The 18,846-nt window shown below is 46.1% G+C and overlaps 1 protein-coding gene across 1 annotated transcript in view; it reads left to right on the top strand.

The window, feature by feature from the left end:
* The window catches only part of SMIM35 (small integral membrane protein 35), a 44,749-nt gene extending 41,968 nt beyond the window's left edge, over positions 1 to 2,781 (top strand). Inside the window, exons 3-4 of the mRNA XM_069947077.1 lie at positions 855 to 888; positions 1,990 to 2,781. Of these exons, the coding sequence (XP_069803178.1) occupies positions 855 to 888; positions 1,990 to 2,107 (152 nt within the window). The 3' untranslated portion in view covers positions 2,108 to 2,781. The remainder of the gene's footprint in view (positions 1 to 854; positions 889 to 1,989) is intronic.
* Positions 2,782 to 18,846: the final 16,065 nt, after the last annotated feature.

The following is an 18,846-nucleotide window of genomic DNA, read 5'->3' as shown; positions in this document are numbered from 1 at the left end:
CTTTTATGGACTCAAAGGAAAAATTTAAGCGGTGTCAAACTTAGATGCCTCAGTCATACCATAGGATCCCCCTCTATCTATATAGTATCTGCACACAACCATACCTCACTACATTGTAATACCATATTTGTTAATATTAGTAATCGCTCAGAATGGATTATCAATAAGGTTAAAAAGGGTTTTTTAAAGTTCATCCTATGAGACTTAATGGCAAGTGATTGGCTCCATGGTTAGCTTAAAATGGAAATCTGGAGATTTGGGGTCATTATTGTGTGAGAACCTGGGACCACCAGAAGATGAGCTGGCATTTTGGTGGTCCGCTCTGAACAGTCTGACCTGCTATGTTACCAGTGAGAGTGGCAGTATGGTCTAAAGTAAGGTTTAGATTTCTCTTGCGGTATGCTAGTTTCCTGTCTGTGAGATGCAGGCTCATTGAGATTGAATGGAGTGGCAGTGCACGTAGTCTATTGACTCTAGAGCCAAATTGGGGCAGTCAGGACCACCCTATTTTTGATCAGGGAGGGCTTTAGTCAGCCCCCCTCTGATGAGACACTCATCACCTATCCTGTAGATAGATGAATGGTTTTTAGTATGACAAACCCCTTTATATTTAGGAAACAATGTACAATGAGCGTCTGTATCTTTTTAAAAGATGATATCAGCCAATAGAAACAGTAACAAAGGTAAAGGCAATAACATGGTTATTTTCATGCAAAAATGACCTGCAGAACACTGAGCTTTTGTGGCTTGTATGAGTGATATCATGCGAACATGGTGCCAGTACTGTTGTCCTGCTCAATTATTTAGCAGTTACACAATATTCATGATGATTTCATTTCTGCTTTCATTTATAGAGACAAGTTTTGTCTTCAATCTTTACAACATTCGGTAAGTGAGTCCATGGCCTAAACCTTCTAATATCTGTTCGCTATCAAACGTACCTTGCATGCCACCAATGAGCAGGAAACACAGAGAGCTGGAACCACATATTATGGGAAGCATGCAGAGGCTCCAACAGGGAATGTCACGGGAATGTGGGGCAGGTGATTAGTGCACTAACCAATTAGAGACGTACTGTCTGTTTAAAACGGTGACAGCCGGTGCATGCATCCTAGGGGGCGGGGACGTGTGTACCGGCTGGGACAGCGGGGAGCAGGACCATGGAGCGTTAAGGCACCCCCAGGGGCCAAAGCAGTAGCGCTGGGCCCCTACACGTGGGCTCTAGCGTCTGCTGTAGACAGAGCCCTAACATTGCTCATGCAAGTATGAAACCTCACACTGATTACTAAAATAAAGGCATGAAGGCTGAGCGTGCAGTGTATGTATTGATACACGTTTTATAGTCCTTCTATAAATTCATACACGAATCACTCTGCACTCCAAGAAGAGCCAGGTATTGCTGAGCAGAAAGCAACAGAAACTTGTGATATGACACTGTGACATGCCAGAAATTTAATTAAACAATAGGCATTCTTTAGATTGGAAGAGATAGAAAAGTCCAGGGAAATTGAGTGGGATCAGTGAATGTGCTAAAGCTAATAATGCATTTACTAAAAAACTGGAAAAAAAAACAGTGAAGGAATGAAAATAAAAGATATTAAAGAGATGCTGTAGAACCACAAGTATCAGTAGTATTGTCTATAGCAAAGTAATACCCACAGCTGTGTCCTGCAACAAGCACTGTGCGTGCAATTCCATCTGAGTACTTGTTCTATTACTTCTTAACATGCTAAAAATTAATCTCTTAGCTGGGTAGTTAGGTAAAAGAGACACATGGTACCTTTCATATATCCATCTGTGCTTTTTTATGTTAATTACATATGTTCATATGCTTAGGTTGACGGTCGGTAGTTTGGGAGTGTAATAGCTATTCTATATATTACGTTTAATCTTGGGTGCAGGTGGCCGTTCCCTATCAGCAGCCCCAAGTGATTGTAGTGTTTTCAGCAGCATTAATGTACACTAATATACCTGTCATTTTCACTGCAGACAGCTGAAGTCAATGGACCTGGAGCTGGGACCTCCTTTTACAGTCAGTGGATCAATGCATGCTCATGGACCCATGTCCGGATACTATTACTCTCAATTCCAGGACAGTGAAGTCTAGGAGCAAATGAATAATATGAAGATGAGACTGAGGATAATATGCACCGTTCTCTTTCATGTAATCACTTCATGGAAAAAAGTTCCTGCATTCTCGTAGTAAAAAGTAGAAGTGAACTTCTGCTGGTTAACCAACAATATTCCAAGATCACAAGATTCGTCTGTGCAAACTGATAAAATGAGTTGGATTCGTGTGAGAAAAAGAAGTAGACAGAAAAGCTGAGTAAACAGGCAATACCCTAGATTCAGCAGTTTAGGAGAAGCCCCGACACCCCGGATAACAGTGTCGGATACTGTCTGTGAGGTTTATTACTTTCCATCTCCATTCCACTGACATTTTTTGGAAGCTGCTCTGAATAACTTTGCAGGTTGCATTTAGGCACTGTTCATACCTCATGGTCAGGATAGACGTTTAGCATACCAAACATATGCACTAGGTATATGCAACTGTACATCCATTTACCCCCATTGAAAATATTGTGGCAGACATTTGTTTGAGACCACACTATACTTAATAACAGTTAACTATTAAAGTGTATGGACTTTAAGTGCATCTGATGTATATGCTGAATGAGAACTAAAGAGATGTCATTGTGCTGTGAGCATTGACGTCACTAGTCCCAGGCTGTGCACCCAATGCTCTCTCCGTCCACCTGGCTACAAATGTTTTCTCAATGATGCCGTCTATGTAGTTGTCTCTATCGTATTCATTTATAAGTTTGATGACTTCTGATCAGTCATGGAAACCTCAAAAAATGCTCACACACTACTAAAAATGTTTAAAATACAGCCAAATCTGGCATCTGTAATCTATGAAATAACACAATGATACTTTTTGTGAGATAAAATCCACAGAATTTATTATTGCAGGTTTAGGCTATGTTCAAACAATGTATGTTTTGCCTAAATCACAGCCGCTGTCACGGCCGTTATTTATACAAAGCATACATTGTATTTGAATGAATGGCATGGAAAACTGACATGTCATAGCGTCCGCACAGACGTGTCAGTTCAGGAATTAGGATGCGGTACTGCAGTACCGGCCGGGATGATCTTCTCTGACGCTGGCCGTTCTGTGACTCAGCTGGGTCATAGAATGGCTGGTCTCATACGCTATGTAAACATGGCTTTACAGTGTGCGTGGTAGTAACCAACCAGATACACAGCTGTAGCAATGCACTTGCATCATGTTCATATAACATGGTCACTGACAAAATAAAGAAGCATCCAAAAGACCAAGACATTTTAAAGAAAGCATTCCTTTTATTGGGGTTTGTATGCTTCTTTATTAACATCAATGGAGATTAGTTCAATGAGAGTCAGCATTCTGGCAAATTAAATTATATATACAGGGCCGATTCTGGGGTCTCTGCCGCCTGAGGCAAACCTCAGGCGGCCGCCCCCTCACTAGCAAGCCCAGCCCCCCCGCCGTAACCGAATCACCCGCTCTTGCACCCCCCACCCCCGGCCGGCCCTGCAGCCACTCACCTGTCCTGCAGCGCGGGACAGCGGTGAGCGTTGGCGGCGGGACGGGACAGCTGCGACAGAACAGGTGAGCGGCTGCAGGGCCACTGTCTGCCGCCACCTGCAGGGGCGCAGAATCTGCCGCCTGAGGCGGTTGCTGCTTACAAAGCTCTCTGGTGGCGGCAGGGACTTATTTGTCTCAGATCAAAGGGATTGTGCAACTTAAAGGGGTTATCCAGCGCTACAAAAACATGGCCACTTTTCCCCCTCTCTTGTCTCCAGTTCAGGTGCGGTTTGCAATTAAGCTCCATTTACTTCAATGGAACTGAGTTTGAAACCTCACCCAATCTGGAGAAAAAAGAGGGGGAAAAGTGGCCATGTTTTTGTAGCGCTGGATAAACCCTTTAAATTCAACATGACTGATTCTTCTCTGTTCCCACATCATCTTTCTGGGCTGGGACAGTAAGGGTCCTATTACATGGGGCGGTTATCATGCGGAAAATGGTTATATCGTTCATAGTAACATAGTAATATAGTAAATAAGGTTGAAAGAAGACAAGAGTCCATCAGGTTCAACCTAGGAGAATCCTACTGTGTTGATCCAGGAAGGCGAAAAACCCCTATGGGGCAGAAGACAACCGCCCCACCACAGGGAGAAACTCCCCCCCCCCCCCCCCCCGACTGCAATGGCAACCAGAACAATCCCCGGATCAACGTATCACCAGAAATCTAATGCCCATAACCCGTAATATTATATTGTTCAAGAAAAGTATCAAGGCCTCCCTTGAACTTATTTAATGAATCGGCCATGACAACATCATGTGGCAGAGAGTTCCACAGTCTTACCGCTCGTACAGTAAAGAACCCGCGTTGATGCTGATGATGAAATCTTCTTTCCTCTAGACGTAGAGGATGCCCCAATTCAAATTTAAACGATAATCGTTCCATGACAATGCAGACAACGATTAAAAAATCGTTCATGCGTTGTTGATCGTTGCTTTAGATCTGACCCTAAGGGTCCTATTCCACAGGAGCGATAATCGGCCCCATTCGGCCCCATTCAGCCGATTTTCGCTCCGTGGAATAGAGAGAACGATCAGACGAAGATCGTGTCATCGGCTGATCGTTCATTTAGGTTCAGACCTAAAATCGTCTTTCGCCACCAGCGAATCGCTACGGTCGAATAGTGGTGCGCGGCGGCGACCGACAATTTCAGCAGAACCATACATTACCTGTAAGGGCGCAGGTCTTCTTCTCACGGTCCTGCGCTGCAGCATTGGCTTCGGAGCGGGGCTGTCTGAACTTACAGACCGCTCAGCCAATCACTGGCCGCACATCGGTAACGATGTCCTTGCAGCCCTTGTTTCACGATCATCGGGGCCGTGGAATAGGCCCAGTAAACGAGCGCCGATCTAGCAGATCGGCACTCGTTTACATTGTTGCTCGGCCCGTGGAATAGGGCCCTAAATCCTTGTTAATCTTTCGGTAATCATTGGCTAATTGTTCAGTGTAATTCCACATTGTTTCTTCTTTAGCTGGGATCAGATGGAGTAAATGTTTGGATTAACAACTATCAGGGTCCATTTACACAGAAAGATTATCTAACAGATTATCTGCCAAAGATTTGAAGCCAAAGCCAGAAACAGACTATAAACAGAGATGAGGTCCTAAAGGAAAGCCTGAGATTTCTCCTCTTTTCAAATCCATTCCTGGCTTTGGCTTCAAATCTTTGGCAGATAATCTGTCAGATAATCTTTCTGTGTAAATGGACCCTTATGCTAAGTTTACGCGGAGCGATAATTGGCCCGATCGCACGATTAACGATTTTGAAGTAACTATTTTTTTTTATAAGGATCAGTGTTTAGACGGTACGATATATAGTACGGAAAAAGCGTGTTGCGATCATACGCCCGCAGCCGCTCCAATCGCCCCCGCCGCCCCGGCCACGAGCATACGTTACCTGCTCCGCGTAGCAGGTCTTCAAATCCCTGGCTCCCCTCTTCAGTGCATTGATTGGCTGAAGAGATGAGCCGGGAATTTCAAACGGCTCCTCTTCAGCACTGATTGGCTGAAGAGGAGCCGTTTGAATTTCCCGCCTCCCCTCTTCAGCCAATCAATGCACGGCAGCACTGATTGGCTGAAGAGGAGCCGTTTAAATTTCCCGACTCACCTCTTCAGCCAATCAATGCGCTGAAGAGGGGAGCCGGGGATTTTGAAGACCTGTGACGCGCAGCAGGTAACGTATGTTCTTGGTCGCGGCAGGGGCGATCGGAGCGGCGGCGGACTTTGGGCGGTGGGACTTTCGCGCGACAACTGTTTACACGGAACGATCGGCGTATTTTTTACGAACGACGATTTAAGAACAAGTTAAAAGATCAAAATGTACGATTTCTCGCTCGTCGTGCGATCGTTCGCTGCATTTACACATACGATTATCGTTCGAATTCGATCGTTATCGTGCAGATTCGCACGATAATCGTTCCGTGTAAACCCAGCATTATTCTGTGTAACATAGTGAACAATTTCAGGTTAACAATAAATAATCTTGTTTGCAATCGATTGTCATTAATTGTTCAAAATCATTTAGTCTGATGGCCTTTGGCTTCAAAAATCTGTCAGATCAATCTGCCTGTGTAAACGCACCATAATAGAATCCTTAGCCAACATATGATTTGTCAGTCCTGAAATGGATTCAGCTAACACATGTCTAACGTTTGTGTGGACCATAAATTATGTGCCTGATCTTCCTATATTATCGATTTATCAACCTGGCTATATGCTTTGATGCTGTAGCAGGTATAAGCTAGTTGCATGAAGTGAATGTAAATTTAGACATATAGGGGGAGATTTATTAAACATGGTGTAAAGTGAAACTGGCTCAGTCGCCCCTAGCAACCAATCAGATTCCATCTTTCATTTTCCAAAGAGTCTGTGAGGAATAAAAGTTGGAATCTGATTGGTTGCTAGGGGCAACTGAGCCAGTTTGGTAACTCTCCCCCATAGTCACTGATTGCATTTCTTATATTTAAATTAGATGTCATGGACATTATCCTGAAAATATTTTGTTTTTATAACCTTTAAATAAAAATGTTATTATATTGAATGTCCTGTACATTCAGCTCACAAATTTACTTTCATTCTCGCTTTGCAATTATCGAAACACTTAAGTTTCATTTCCCTTTTAACAGAATGACCGCGCCATCTTCCTCTTCTTTAGTTTGGTGGTGTGCTGTATTACAAGGGGTTACATTAAATTGTTTATTGTCAAAAAAATAACCTCGATTACTTTGGTACATTCTATATACTAGAGAAGAGTGTAAGGTGTCATAGAGCCATATGCATTGTGCATAGTGGCACATGGAGTCTCTATGGTTCTCCATTATTACCGGAGCCGCAGATGTACTGACTGGTGCCTCCATAGGTAACTCTATAGCAGTGCTTATCAAACTATGAGGGTAGCCAGCTCACAGTGTGTCACTGAGTACTTTATATGCGATTGCAGCGTTTAAGGTACTCAGTTACAGGAAAAGCTCTGTCACTGAGTGATTGGGACCCCCACAGCCATACTGCAGGGGTCCCGATTGCTTGTACCGACGGGCGGGGTAATCCACTTATCTCCATCCTGTCAGATGGCTCTCAGGCAGGCTCTATGCATAGATCGGCAATAACACTGATCTATGCTATGCAATCTAATGATTGCATGATTTACTGTAAAGTATGTGTTTTTTAAAAAGTTAAATTAAAAAAGTTTTTAAAAGTATTAAAAAAAAACCTTAAAAAAACCCTCCCAATAAAAGTTTAATATACCTCCTTGCCCATTATAAAAATGAAAATATTAAAAAAAATAAATAAACATATTACATATCATAGCATGCAGAATTGTCCGATCTATTAAAATATAACATTATTGAGGCACCACAATACAGGATGAGGGTTCTAAGGAACACCATAACTGAGGGAACTATTACTGAATGGGGGCATAAAAGAAACACCATTATAGAGTGGGCCAGGATTACTGATTGACTACAGAATAAGAGAGTGGAGGCCACTAAGTTAGTACCAGTGTGTGGGGACATTGTTACTGTGTGGGTTTGTGGTATGCCCCCGCAGAGTTATGGCAGAGGTAAGGCCAGTCAATTGCCAGATAGTAAAGTGTGATGCCTGCTCTATGGTGGTTGGCCGAGATATAGCCGGACCCAGTGATGTTATGTCGTGACGTTATGTCTTTTTCTATGGATAATTCTTAATTGAATTTTCACTTCACACATTGTGAGCAGAGGACTGAAAATTAGAATGTAAAATGGAAATCAATTACATGTGCTTAGCACTGTGACGAAAAAAAGCTGTGAACCAAGGCCAAGGCTGGTTTCACATAAGCATTTTTCAATTTGCTGCAGGTCCCGGACTCACTGTATTTCTGATGACCCGAAATGCCAGCTCTCAGGGCCGGGATCTGCGGCAGTCAGGACCGGACTGGGACTTATAATCAGCCCTGGCAATCAAACCCCAGCAGCCCACACACCATACCATGGATAGCGGTGTGCATCTCCCCATATAGAATAGCCCCCCTGCATCCCCCATATAGATCAGCCCCCCTGTGCATTCCCCCTTATAGAATAGCCCCCCGTGCATCCCCCCCATATAGACTAGCCCCCCCTGCATCCACCCTGTACATCCCCCCATATAGAATAGCCCCCCTGTGCATCCCCCGTATAAATTAGCCCACCTGTGCATCCCCCCCCATATAGAATAGCCCCCCTGTGCATCCTCCATATAGAATAGCGCCCCCTGCATTCCCCAGTATAGAATAGTCCCCCCAGCATCTCCCAATATAGAATAGTCCCCCCGGCATCCCCCCAATATAGAATACCCCCCCTGCATCACCCAATATAGAATAGTCCCCCCTGCATCCCCCCCAGTATAGAATAGCCCCCCCTGCATCCCCCATTATAGAATAGCCCCCCTGCATCCCCCCACATAGAATAGCCCCCCTCTAGAGCCCCAGCCAGCCAGCGGCGCCTCTGCTTGCTCTCCTCCCAGGTCCTCAGTGGCGCGCCAGGGAAGTGACGTCAGCCACTGGGGGCCTGGTGTAGGTGCCTGCAGACGTGCCTGTGCGCGGCACATCTGTGGCCCCGAGCCGGCCCTGACAACTTCCAGCTGCGAAGACCAGACCGGGGGGAACATGCCACAAGAGTGACTGTCAGGGCCGGGGGCCAATGGCTCCCTGGCTCTGTCAGTCAGAGCGCGGCCGCTACAAACTGTGAGCGTTCATCTTGAACGCTCACAGTTAAAGGGCCAGGGCACCGGCCTTCTGCAGAGACTGAATGAATAGCGCAGCGGCCACTGCTGAGGGCCGGTGCACATGGGGGCCAGGACCGGCGGCCCCCGGATTGGTAATCCTGGCAGCCCAGCAGGCATTTGCTCAGCTTTCCAGATTACCAATTCGGGCCGGGCGGCAGTAATACAGACAGATAACTGCAGTCTTTACCAACATTGTGTGTCTTGCAGACCCCCTACTACTAAGGTTACAGAGTCTCCCAGAAACTCAAGGTCCAGTGATACAATAGAACTTCTCCCAGCTGGCCCTGCACTACTACTCCCATCTTCTCACACTAGTAAGTCTGCTCCACAATCTTTCAGTATATATAGTTAATATAGGTGACACATTCCATTTATACAATTGAAGCTGAACTCTAGGACGTTGTAAACACTTGAGGTCAAAGTGTTTTTTCCACAGAATTGGAACCTCTCCACTATCTCCACTATCGTAGATCAGTAGATATTCATGACACATACATGGTGCAGTCCCTGATGCTACATTTACCCATTCATCTCTTTTTCTTTTTTGTCATTTCACAATATCCTTTCAGTTTTGTATAGTAAGTTCATTTTATGTGGTTTTGCGGCTCATTAATATTAGTAGACATATCAGTGGACTGTTCTTATTTTCTGCATGTTTGTCCCATTGTTTGCCCCAGGGATAGTCTATATTATCTGGGGATTCACCATCATACTTGCTAGAATTAGATAAACTGTATATAGACTGTAAAACCTCAGTCACCTTTAACTGATACATGTGATATATTATAGTTACTTTGATGTTTTATGCAATGTGTTTCTCGCCTTCATACTGAAAGGTCTCACATCTTGTGTGGACCAGGGCAATGAAGCAGGTGTGATTCTAAAGTGTGAAGATTCCAGTCTGCACAGGAGGCTGTAGGTTTTGGGGCAAACAATAGAGAGAAATTCTACTATTCATGCCATCCGCCCTGCGCCCAAGAGGCTTCCTCCAAACATACCAGACAGTGCCAACTGGTTGCAGAAATCGACAAATCCTCCACTCCAACTCTGGGTAGAACAATTGGCGCAGGTCCAGATAACTTAAAAACTTTTATCTAAACACAACGCGTTTCGAAGTTGTGCTGACTTCTTTCTCAAGTGTCTAATACAAAATGAATTCATAGATCTTAGAATTCATTTTGTATTAGACACTTGAGAAAGAAGTCAGCACGACTTCGAAATGCGTTGTGTTTTTAATAAAAGTTTTTAAGTTACCTTCTATCTGGACCTGTGCCAATTGTTCTACCCAGATTTGGAGTGGAGGATTTGTCGATTTCTAGTAACCTGTTTGGTCCCTGGGAGTGGCTGCGGTTCAAACACATGCTAATACTGAGTGTTGTGCCTTGCATTTGCACAACACAATCAGGTGAGAGTCCCTCATACACTCTCTTGTACTTCACCCCTTTGTCTCAGATACCACACCATGGAGCGCTGTTCACATTTGTACTAACTGGTTGCAGAGGCAGCCCCTGGTAAGCCTGTTAGGCTAGTTTCACACACGACAGTTTTTTTGGAGCCAAGGCCAGAAGTGGATCCAGTAGGAAGCAGAAGTATTTCCTTTTTATCGCCCATTCCTTTTTAACCCACTTCTGGTTTTGGTATAAAAACTGAAGTGGCAGTTTTCTAAAAAAAAAAAAACTGTGTGTGTGAAACTAGCCTAAGTTATGTTATGTACAGTATATGGTATGTTGTTCATTTAGAGGGGTTGTCCATTTTTATTTTCCAAAGACATCACAACACCTGTTCTCAGGTTGTTTGTTGTTTTACAACTTGGCGCAACTTGGTCTGATGCTAATGTCATGGTGCCTTGATGGGTCTGAGAGGGTGTATTTACACAATTTTAGATAGGAGATTTCAATGGTATGGCTGACTGACATTTGTTTTCAGTGAAACAACAATAATGTATATAAAGAGCAAATGTAGTGCCCTCAGGGCCGGCATCAGCACAGGGCATGCCGGGGCCCAGAGAGGGAGAGGGGCTCACTCACTGTAGTGCAGGGTGAGGCCTTATCATCAGAAGACACAGGAGCAGGACCTGTGAGCACCCTGCAGAGAGAGAGAGAGATAAAGGACCTGATCACATGACCCGCAGGTCCCAGGGGTGATTCTAGCCTCTCTGCTGCCCGAGGCGAACTATAGAATGACGCCCCCCCCCCCCCCCGTCAATCCGCCCACATTATAATCCACTACTGCCCCCCCCACTGCTGTCCCCAATAAACATAATGTTTGGTCCCTTGCTGCACAGAGGATGTCAGGAGAGGAGGGGGCTGACTTTATAGGAGAGGTCCCAGCAGCACAGAGGATGTCAGGAGAGGAGGGGGCTAATCCTATAGGAGAGGTCCCAGCAGCACAGAGGATGTCAGGAGATGAGGGTGCTAATCCTATAGGAGAGGTCCCAGCAGCACAGAGGATGTCAGGAGAGGAGGGTGCTAATCCTATAGGAGAAGTCCCAGCAGCACAGAGGATGTCAGGAGAGGAGGGTGCTGATCTTTTAGGAGATGTTCCCCCTCTTCCCCCCTTATAGATGGTCCCCCTCTTCCCCCCCTTATAGATGGTCCCCCTCCCCCCCTTATACATGGTCCCCCTCTCCCCCTTCCCTTATAGATGGTCCCCCTCTTCCCTCTCCCCCTCCCTTATAGATGGTCACCCTCCCCCCCTTATACATGGTCCCCCTCTTCCCCCCCCTTATAGACGGTCCCCCTCCCTTATAGATGGTCCCCCCCTTATAGATGGTCCCCCTCTTTCCCCCCTCCCTTATAGATGGCCCCCCCTTATAGATGGTCCCCCTCTTTCCCCCCTCCCTTATAGATGGTCCCCCTCTTTCCCCCCTCCCTTATAGATGGTCCCCTTCCCCCCCCCTATAGATGGTCCCCCTCTTCCCTCTCCCCCTCCCTTATAGATGGTCCCCCCCCCTTATAGATGGTCCCCCTCTTTCCCCCCTCCCTTATAGATGGTCCCCTTCCCCCCCCTATAGATAGTCCCCCTCTTCCCTCTCCCCCTCCCTTATAGATGGCCCCCCCCCTTATAGATGGCCCCCCCTTATAGATGGTCCCCCTCTTTCCCCCCTCCCTTATAGATGGCCCCCCCTTATAGATGGTCCCCCTCTTTCCCCCCTCCCTTATAGATGGCCCCCCCTTATAGATGGTCCCCCTCTTTCCCCCCTCCCTTATAGATGGTCCCCCTCTTTCCCCCCTCCCTTATAGATGGTCCCCTTCCCCCCCCCCTATAGATGGTCCCCCTCTTCCCTCTCCCCCTCCCTTATAGATGGTCCCCCTCTTTCCCCCCTCCCTTATAGATGGTCCCCTTCCCCCCCCTATAGATGGTCCCCCTCTTCCCTCTCCCTTATAGATGGTCCCCCCCCCTTATAGATGGTCCCCCTCCCTTATAGATGGTCCCCCTCTTTCCCCCCTCCCTTATAGATGGTCCCCTTCCCCCCCCTATAGATAGTCCCCCTCTTCCCTCTCCCCCTCCCTTATAGATGGTTTCCCCTTATAGATGGTCCCCCTCTTTCCCCCCTCCCTTATAGATGGTCCCCCTCTTTCCCCCCTCCCTTATAGATGGTCCCCCTCTTTCCCCCCTCCCTTATAGATCGTCCCCCTCTTTCCCCCCCCCCTTATAGATGTTCCCCCTCTTTCCCCCCTCCCTTATAGATGTTCCCCCTCTTTCCCCCCTCCCTTATAGATGGTCCCCCTCTTTCCCCCCTCCCTTATAGATGGTCCCCCTCTTTCCCCCCTCCCTTATAGATGGTCCCCCTCTCCCCCCCCCCGCCCACCCCCCCCCCCCTGCACAGCAGATAAAAGAAAAAACAGCACACAACTCACCTGCCCTCCGTTCCCCCGTCGAGCCTCTCTGGTCTTGTCCCGGCTGATGTGCGGCTGCCCGGGGTGTCCCGTCCTGTCCCCGGCAGCGCGCGCATCACAGATCTCCCCATGCGCCTGCGGCTGTGACTTCCGGCGCACGGGGAGCTCTCTGATGCGCGCGCTGCCGGGGACAGGACGGGACACCTCCGGCAGCCGCGCATCACCCGGGGGACTAAAGGCTGCATTCCCACGTTCCGTGATCCTGACGGATCACGGACGTGGAATGCATGTACTGGAGCCCCCCCGCCCCCGGGCAGTATCTGTAATGAGATGCTGGGAGCGGGGGGGACTGTATTCATAAGCGCCGCACTGTAGTATCAGCACCGCGCGGCTGATTTAGTACAGCGCGGCGCTTATGAATACAGTCTCCCCCGCTCACAGCATCTCATTACAGATACTGCCCGGGGGCGGGGGGGCTCCAGTACATGGTACAGTCAGTGGCGGATTATAATGTGGGCGGCCGCCGAACCGCTCATATTATAATCTGCCACTGAATGCCGCCCCCATGGTGACAGCTAGTGGCGCCGCCTGAGGCAGACGATTCAGGTCGCCTCATGATTGCGGCGCCCCTGGCAGGTCCTCAATACTACAGTGTGGAGAGCAGTCGGGCAAAGAGGAAGAGGGAAAGGACTGAGCTGTATTGTGTACAGTGACAGGGTTTTCTTTGGCTGCTATTCATCGAATAGCGGCCGCAGAAAACTGATATGTCAGTTTCTCGTGGCGCCGCGAGAGATCCTGGCCGGAGCGTATACTATGAGGACACGCTCCCGCCGGGATCCCATAGGGGCAATATTGCGTATATTTTCGTAATAATCACGGCCATTGTTGCACTCTGCAACAACAGACGTAGTTTTACGAAAATATACGTAGTGTGAAAATAGCCTAAGCCACATAGTGCCCCCACAAACACAATCTTAGTCTGTGTGCCCTCTGATATACATTGCCTGTCATGCAGTGCCCTCGTAAACACTGTCAGCCACACTAAATGGACAGTGGTTACCAAAGAGTGCATCCCTGGCTAACTGACAACAAGGGCACATAAATATAATATTAGCAAGAGATATACTGACAAAAAGCTCGCCAAATTCTCCCAAATGCACAAACACAAGATTGTATATACAGTGAAGAGCCTCTGTATATAGGGCCCCCTCAAATGTACAAGGCCTTCCAAAAAGTCCCCTTATCTAGAGCTGCCCTCCTCCGCATTCCTGTAACATTTACAAGAAAGTGATCAATCAGCAAGAGAGAGAAATATGGGAAGTTTAAGTTCTTCAGAAACTGAGATCTCTATAACATGCAGAATGGTATGACCCTCAACTGACCACAAGCAAATCTGTTTACTGAGAGCCAATGGCTGGCATCACCAGCAACCACAAAACATGGATCAACAGGAAACTATCATCAGCTTGGTACATACGACCCTCCTCATATGTACCAGTAGTGGCAGAGCTGCTCATTCTGGCAAAGATCTTTCTATTTCTTTCCATGGCGCAGTTTTTGTGTACTTAGATCCCAAGCCAATATGTAAGTGCCTTTGGTGCACTGGGGGCATTCCTCGGCTCCTCACTGCCCCCCAGCTTGTACAGACCCTCCTACTCTCCCCAGGGAGGGAGACATGGCTACTTTAAGTAGGTGTTATACACGCTGACAGGTGGGACAATGCAATGAGGGGCCAATGAACGCCCCCAGTCCATCAAATGGAATCATTTACATTTTGGCTTCGAATCTAACTACTCAAAAACAGCACCAAGGTGGGAAATAAGACCTGCACTGGAATCAGCTACATGTACATATCAGCAGGTTTGTATGTTTCCCTTTAAAGGGGTACTATGGTGAAAATCTTTTTATTTCAAATCAACTGGTTTCAGAAAGTTACATGGATTTGTAATTTACTTCTATTTAAAAATCTCAAATCTTCCCATATTTATCAGCTGCTTTATGTCCTGCAGGAAATGTTGTTTTCAGTCTAACACAGTGCTCTCTGCTGCCACCTCTGTTCATGTCAGGAACTGTCCAGAGCAGGAGAGGTTTTCTATGGGGATTGTCTACTGCTCTGGACAGTTCCTGTCTTGGACAGAGGTGGCAGCAGAGAGCACTGTGTTAGACTGAAAAGAAAACACCACCCCCTGCAAGACATACAGCAGCCGATATGTGCTGGAAGACTGAAGATTTTTAAATAAAAGTAAATTACAGAGCTATATAACTTTCTGAAACCAGTTGATTTGTAAGAAACAATTTTGCCAGAGTATCCATTTAAGGAAGAATGTAAGACCTCATACACACATCTGTATTTTCTGTCCTTATACTGTGTGCAATTACCAGAAGTATTCAGACAGATTAAGGTCTATGTTCCCATGCAAACATCTGTGCATGGGCTGTGGGCAGATGGTCCCCGAGTGATTCCTGAGGCCTGCAGTTGGCCTGAAATGACCATCAGTTGTGCATTCTAGAACTATTGACTGGAAGGATTTTTCATCATACAGGAACCTATGAACTAGAGCACAGTCATGTCAGTGTGTGTTTGGTTGATGCATAGGTATTAGGGATGGTCCGAAACTGCCGAGGTTCGTATGAACCTGAACGCTCGGCATCAGATTCTTGCTGTCTGTCCGCTCCGTGCAGCGGGTGGGTACAGCAGGAGGACCGCTTGGAAAACTGGGATACAGCCTATGGCTATGGCTGTATCCCAGTTTTCCAGGCGGTCCTTCCGCTGTATCCACCCGCTCCACGGAGAGGGCAGACAGCGGGAATCATTACCGAGAGTTCGGGTTCGTACGAACTCGGTTTGGACCATCCCTAATAGGTATGATGTGCCATTGTATTAGTCTAGTCACAGCAACAGATTGGACTCGATTATAGAGGTAGATGTGTAGAGCAACTTTCCTCTTGTTTAATAGTTAACTATTGGTCAACACCTGAGGTTCCTTTAAAACTAAAGGCAGACAAAGTTATAACTAACTAAATAGAGATCACAGCATTTAGAAGAGTGTCTATCACATCTACCACATCACAGCACAAAAAATAAGCCCTCACACAGCTGTGTAAAAAAAAAACCCACAACGTAACTGTAATCTTAGGGTGTTATTACACAGGCCGATGAGGGCCCAATAATAACTGTAAACGAGCTCTGATCTGCTAGATCGGCACTCATTTACTGGGCCTATTACACGGCCCGATAATCGTTTAACAAGGGCTGCATGGACATTGTTACCGATGTCTTTGCAGCCCTTGCTTAACTGGCATACATTACCTATGCATGGTACAGGGCTCCTATTGCGGTCTGCTTCTCCCCGGGTCCCGCACGCTCCAGCTTCAGAGCGGTCTTTCAGCTAAGACAGGCCGCTCTGAAGCTGCAGCGGTAGGACCCGGGGAGAAGCAGGGTGCAGAAGGAGCCCTGGACCATGGATAAGTAATGTGTGCACTTTTCATATCGTCAGCCGCCGGCCTCGCACCGCTAGTACACGCAGCGATGCGCGGTCGGTGCCCGATAATTATAGGTCAAAACCTATATCAACAATCAGCCGATGATCGTTGTCATCGGTGGATCGTTTTGTTTATTACATGGAGCGATAATCGTCCAGATAGGGACGATTCAGCTGATTATCGTTCCGTGTTATAGTGCCCTTTCTGATGCGCAGAATATCAATAACATGTCTGTTTTACCTCACAGTTAAGGCTTCACACGGCAGGGGAAAAGCGAGTTCAGCCATCATGATGCAAATAAAACACCTAAACTACAAAAAAGATTATTCACACGTAAAGTCAAAGACGCCACAAAACAAAAAAAAAAGACGGAAAAAAAGCGCAGAGAGAAAATTAGCATTTTTTCTGCCGTTTTTGTGGACACCAAAAAAATCACCACCCACGCACGAAAAAAAAAAAAACAAGTGTTAGAACACCCTAACAGCATAAAGAAACCCCCAGAAGTTGAAATTTTGCTTTCAATTTCAGCCCACACGTATATTTTCTGGAAAAATTAAGGTAGTTGTTAAAATATACAACTAGCAAAGTGCAAGTCCTCATACAGATCTGAGTGCTGAATAATAAAAAGAGGGTATTGGAAGGCAAGGAGAAATAATAAACTCAAAAATGAAAATTTTCTGTGTCCACAATGGGTTAAGGAAAGAAAGAAAGCAAAGTCTTCTATTCAACCAATACAAAATGTATTGTTGTCTGATAACCACAAACCCCTGTAGGGCAGCTGTACTTTATGAGAAAATGTGTGCTTCTGGTGTGCATCGGACTGGTTTACATCAGGATAACTTTTATATGACAGCGGTAAAATATGTTCGCTGCTATGCTTTTTAAAACAGGAAACCACCAAAAACTGCCATTCCTATTTTAGGACAGACATTGTTCTAATAGATTACTATAGCTATTTAGTGCTATGTCAGTGTCCAAAAATTGAAAAATAAAAATCTTTTTATGGATATTCATTGATGTCAGGCATATAACCAAGGCCATTGTCAGCACCCGGCAAACCCTGGCCACCTGCTCCTGGGGGGGGGGGGGGGGTACTTGTTGGATGCTGTGCCTAGTACTTTAACTGCAAGTGTTCATAATAAGCACATACAGTTAAATGACATGGCACTCTGATTGACAGATAAAAGAGGGCCATTGGCTCCATGCGCTGCATTATGCCTGTGATCCCAAGAGGCCAGTCTCAGCTCCAACGTCCACCGGCAATAATGGTGTTATTTGTGCACTAACAGAGCTGGGAGGAAGAGAGGGCACCAGTGGACTGTGAAAGTGCATATGGATGCTTGTTGTTTTTTATTTATTTAATACGGGGGGTGGGGTGACTACATGAGGGTGGACCTTAACCACGGGGAGGGGGTATTATCTACTGAAGGATTGCCTACATTAGGGGGGTTTATATAAGGAATTGCCAATGGGGAGGGGGGGGGGGGGGGGGGGAGAGTGCTATCTATAGGGGGATTAGAAAAATGGAAAAGAAAAAGAAAATTGAATGACTCAGATCAGTGGATGAAAGTCACTGTTATCATTTGCATAGTTTCCAGAAACCGTGTAAAGCTGGTATCTACGAATTTATTTCACCACACTATGACCACTGCCATTACCAACATATTTTTTCGTATTTATACGGCCGTTGTTGCAATTTGCAACAACGGCAGTATAAATACAAAAAAATACGTTGGCCGGGTGTCTGTGGGATCCCATCCGGAGCGTATACACATAGTATATGCTTCATATGCTGACATGTCAGTGCACACTGTGAAACGAGCGGCTGCGGCCGTTTGCTTCATAGAGTGCAATGAGGAGCTCTGATGCGGGCGCGCGCTGAACTCTGCGGCAGGAAAGATCATCCGTCCAGTACTGCAGTACCGGCCGGGATGATCTTTGCAGAGACCGGCCTCTCCGTGACCCGGCCGGGTCACGGAATAGCCGGTCTCTTACGCCATGTGAACATGGCCTTATACTATACTCAGTTGTATAGGGGGACATTGATCTAAGTATAGTACAAAATTGTATTCAGTATCAGTATAGTGGTAATGGCATTGGTCATGGTCTGATGGAATATTTGTCTTTTGTATACTGGTATTATTGCCCTTGAGACTCATCTTTTTAAGCTCGCTTATAACATTCCCTAAACTTGTTCTCCCTTCTGTTGTCCCCTCTCTCTATATCTCTGACGGTTCCATGCACTTTATACGTTTTACCTGCAATCAGACATTGGCGTTGTTACTGGCTAATCCTGTTCTTTCCGACTATTTACAATGGCTGGACCATGGGCAAATAAAGCACTTGTGCCTGGTGTCGACCCCAGTTGTAGTCTGTAAGTTCCAACGAGCATTTATTGTATACATTTTGTATTTGTATTAATTCTAATTATTTAATTGTGTAATATATAACCTCTGTACTGTATGTATAAAAAAAGCACTGAGGAATCTGTTGGCACTATACAAACTATTATTTTTATTTTTATTATTATTTTTATTATTATTAATAATAATAATAATAATAATACTGGTCTTGGGATACTTGATATGCTCTGCAGGTTTACACCCCAGGAAAACAGACTAGTGCTTTTTACTGACACTGCGTGAGTTGGACTGAA

Source organism: Dendropsophus ebraccatus, chromosome 12 (genome assembly GCF_027789765.1).
Source record: "Dendropsophus ebraccatus isolate aDenEbr1 chromosome 12, aDenEbr1.pat, whole genome shotgun sequence".
In the NCBI taxonomy this organism is placed as follows: domain Eukaryota; kingdom Metazoa; phylum Chordata; class Amphibia; order Anura; family Hylidae; genus Dendropsophus; species Dendropsophus ebraccatus.
This window is presented reverse-complemented; position numbering and strand designations above follow the sequence as displayed.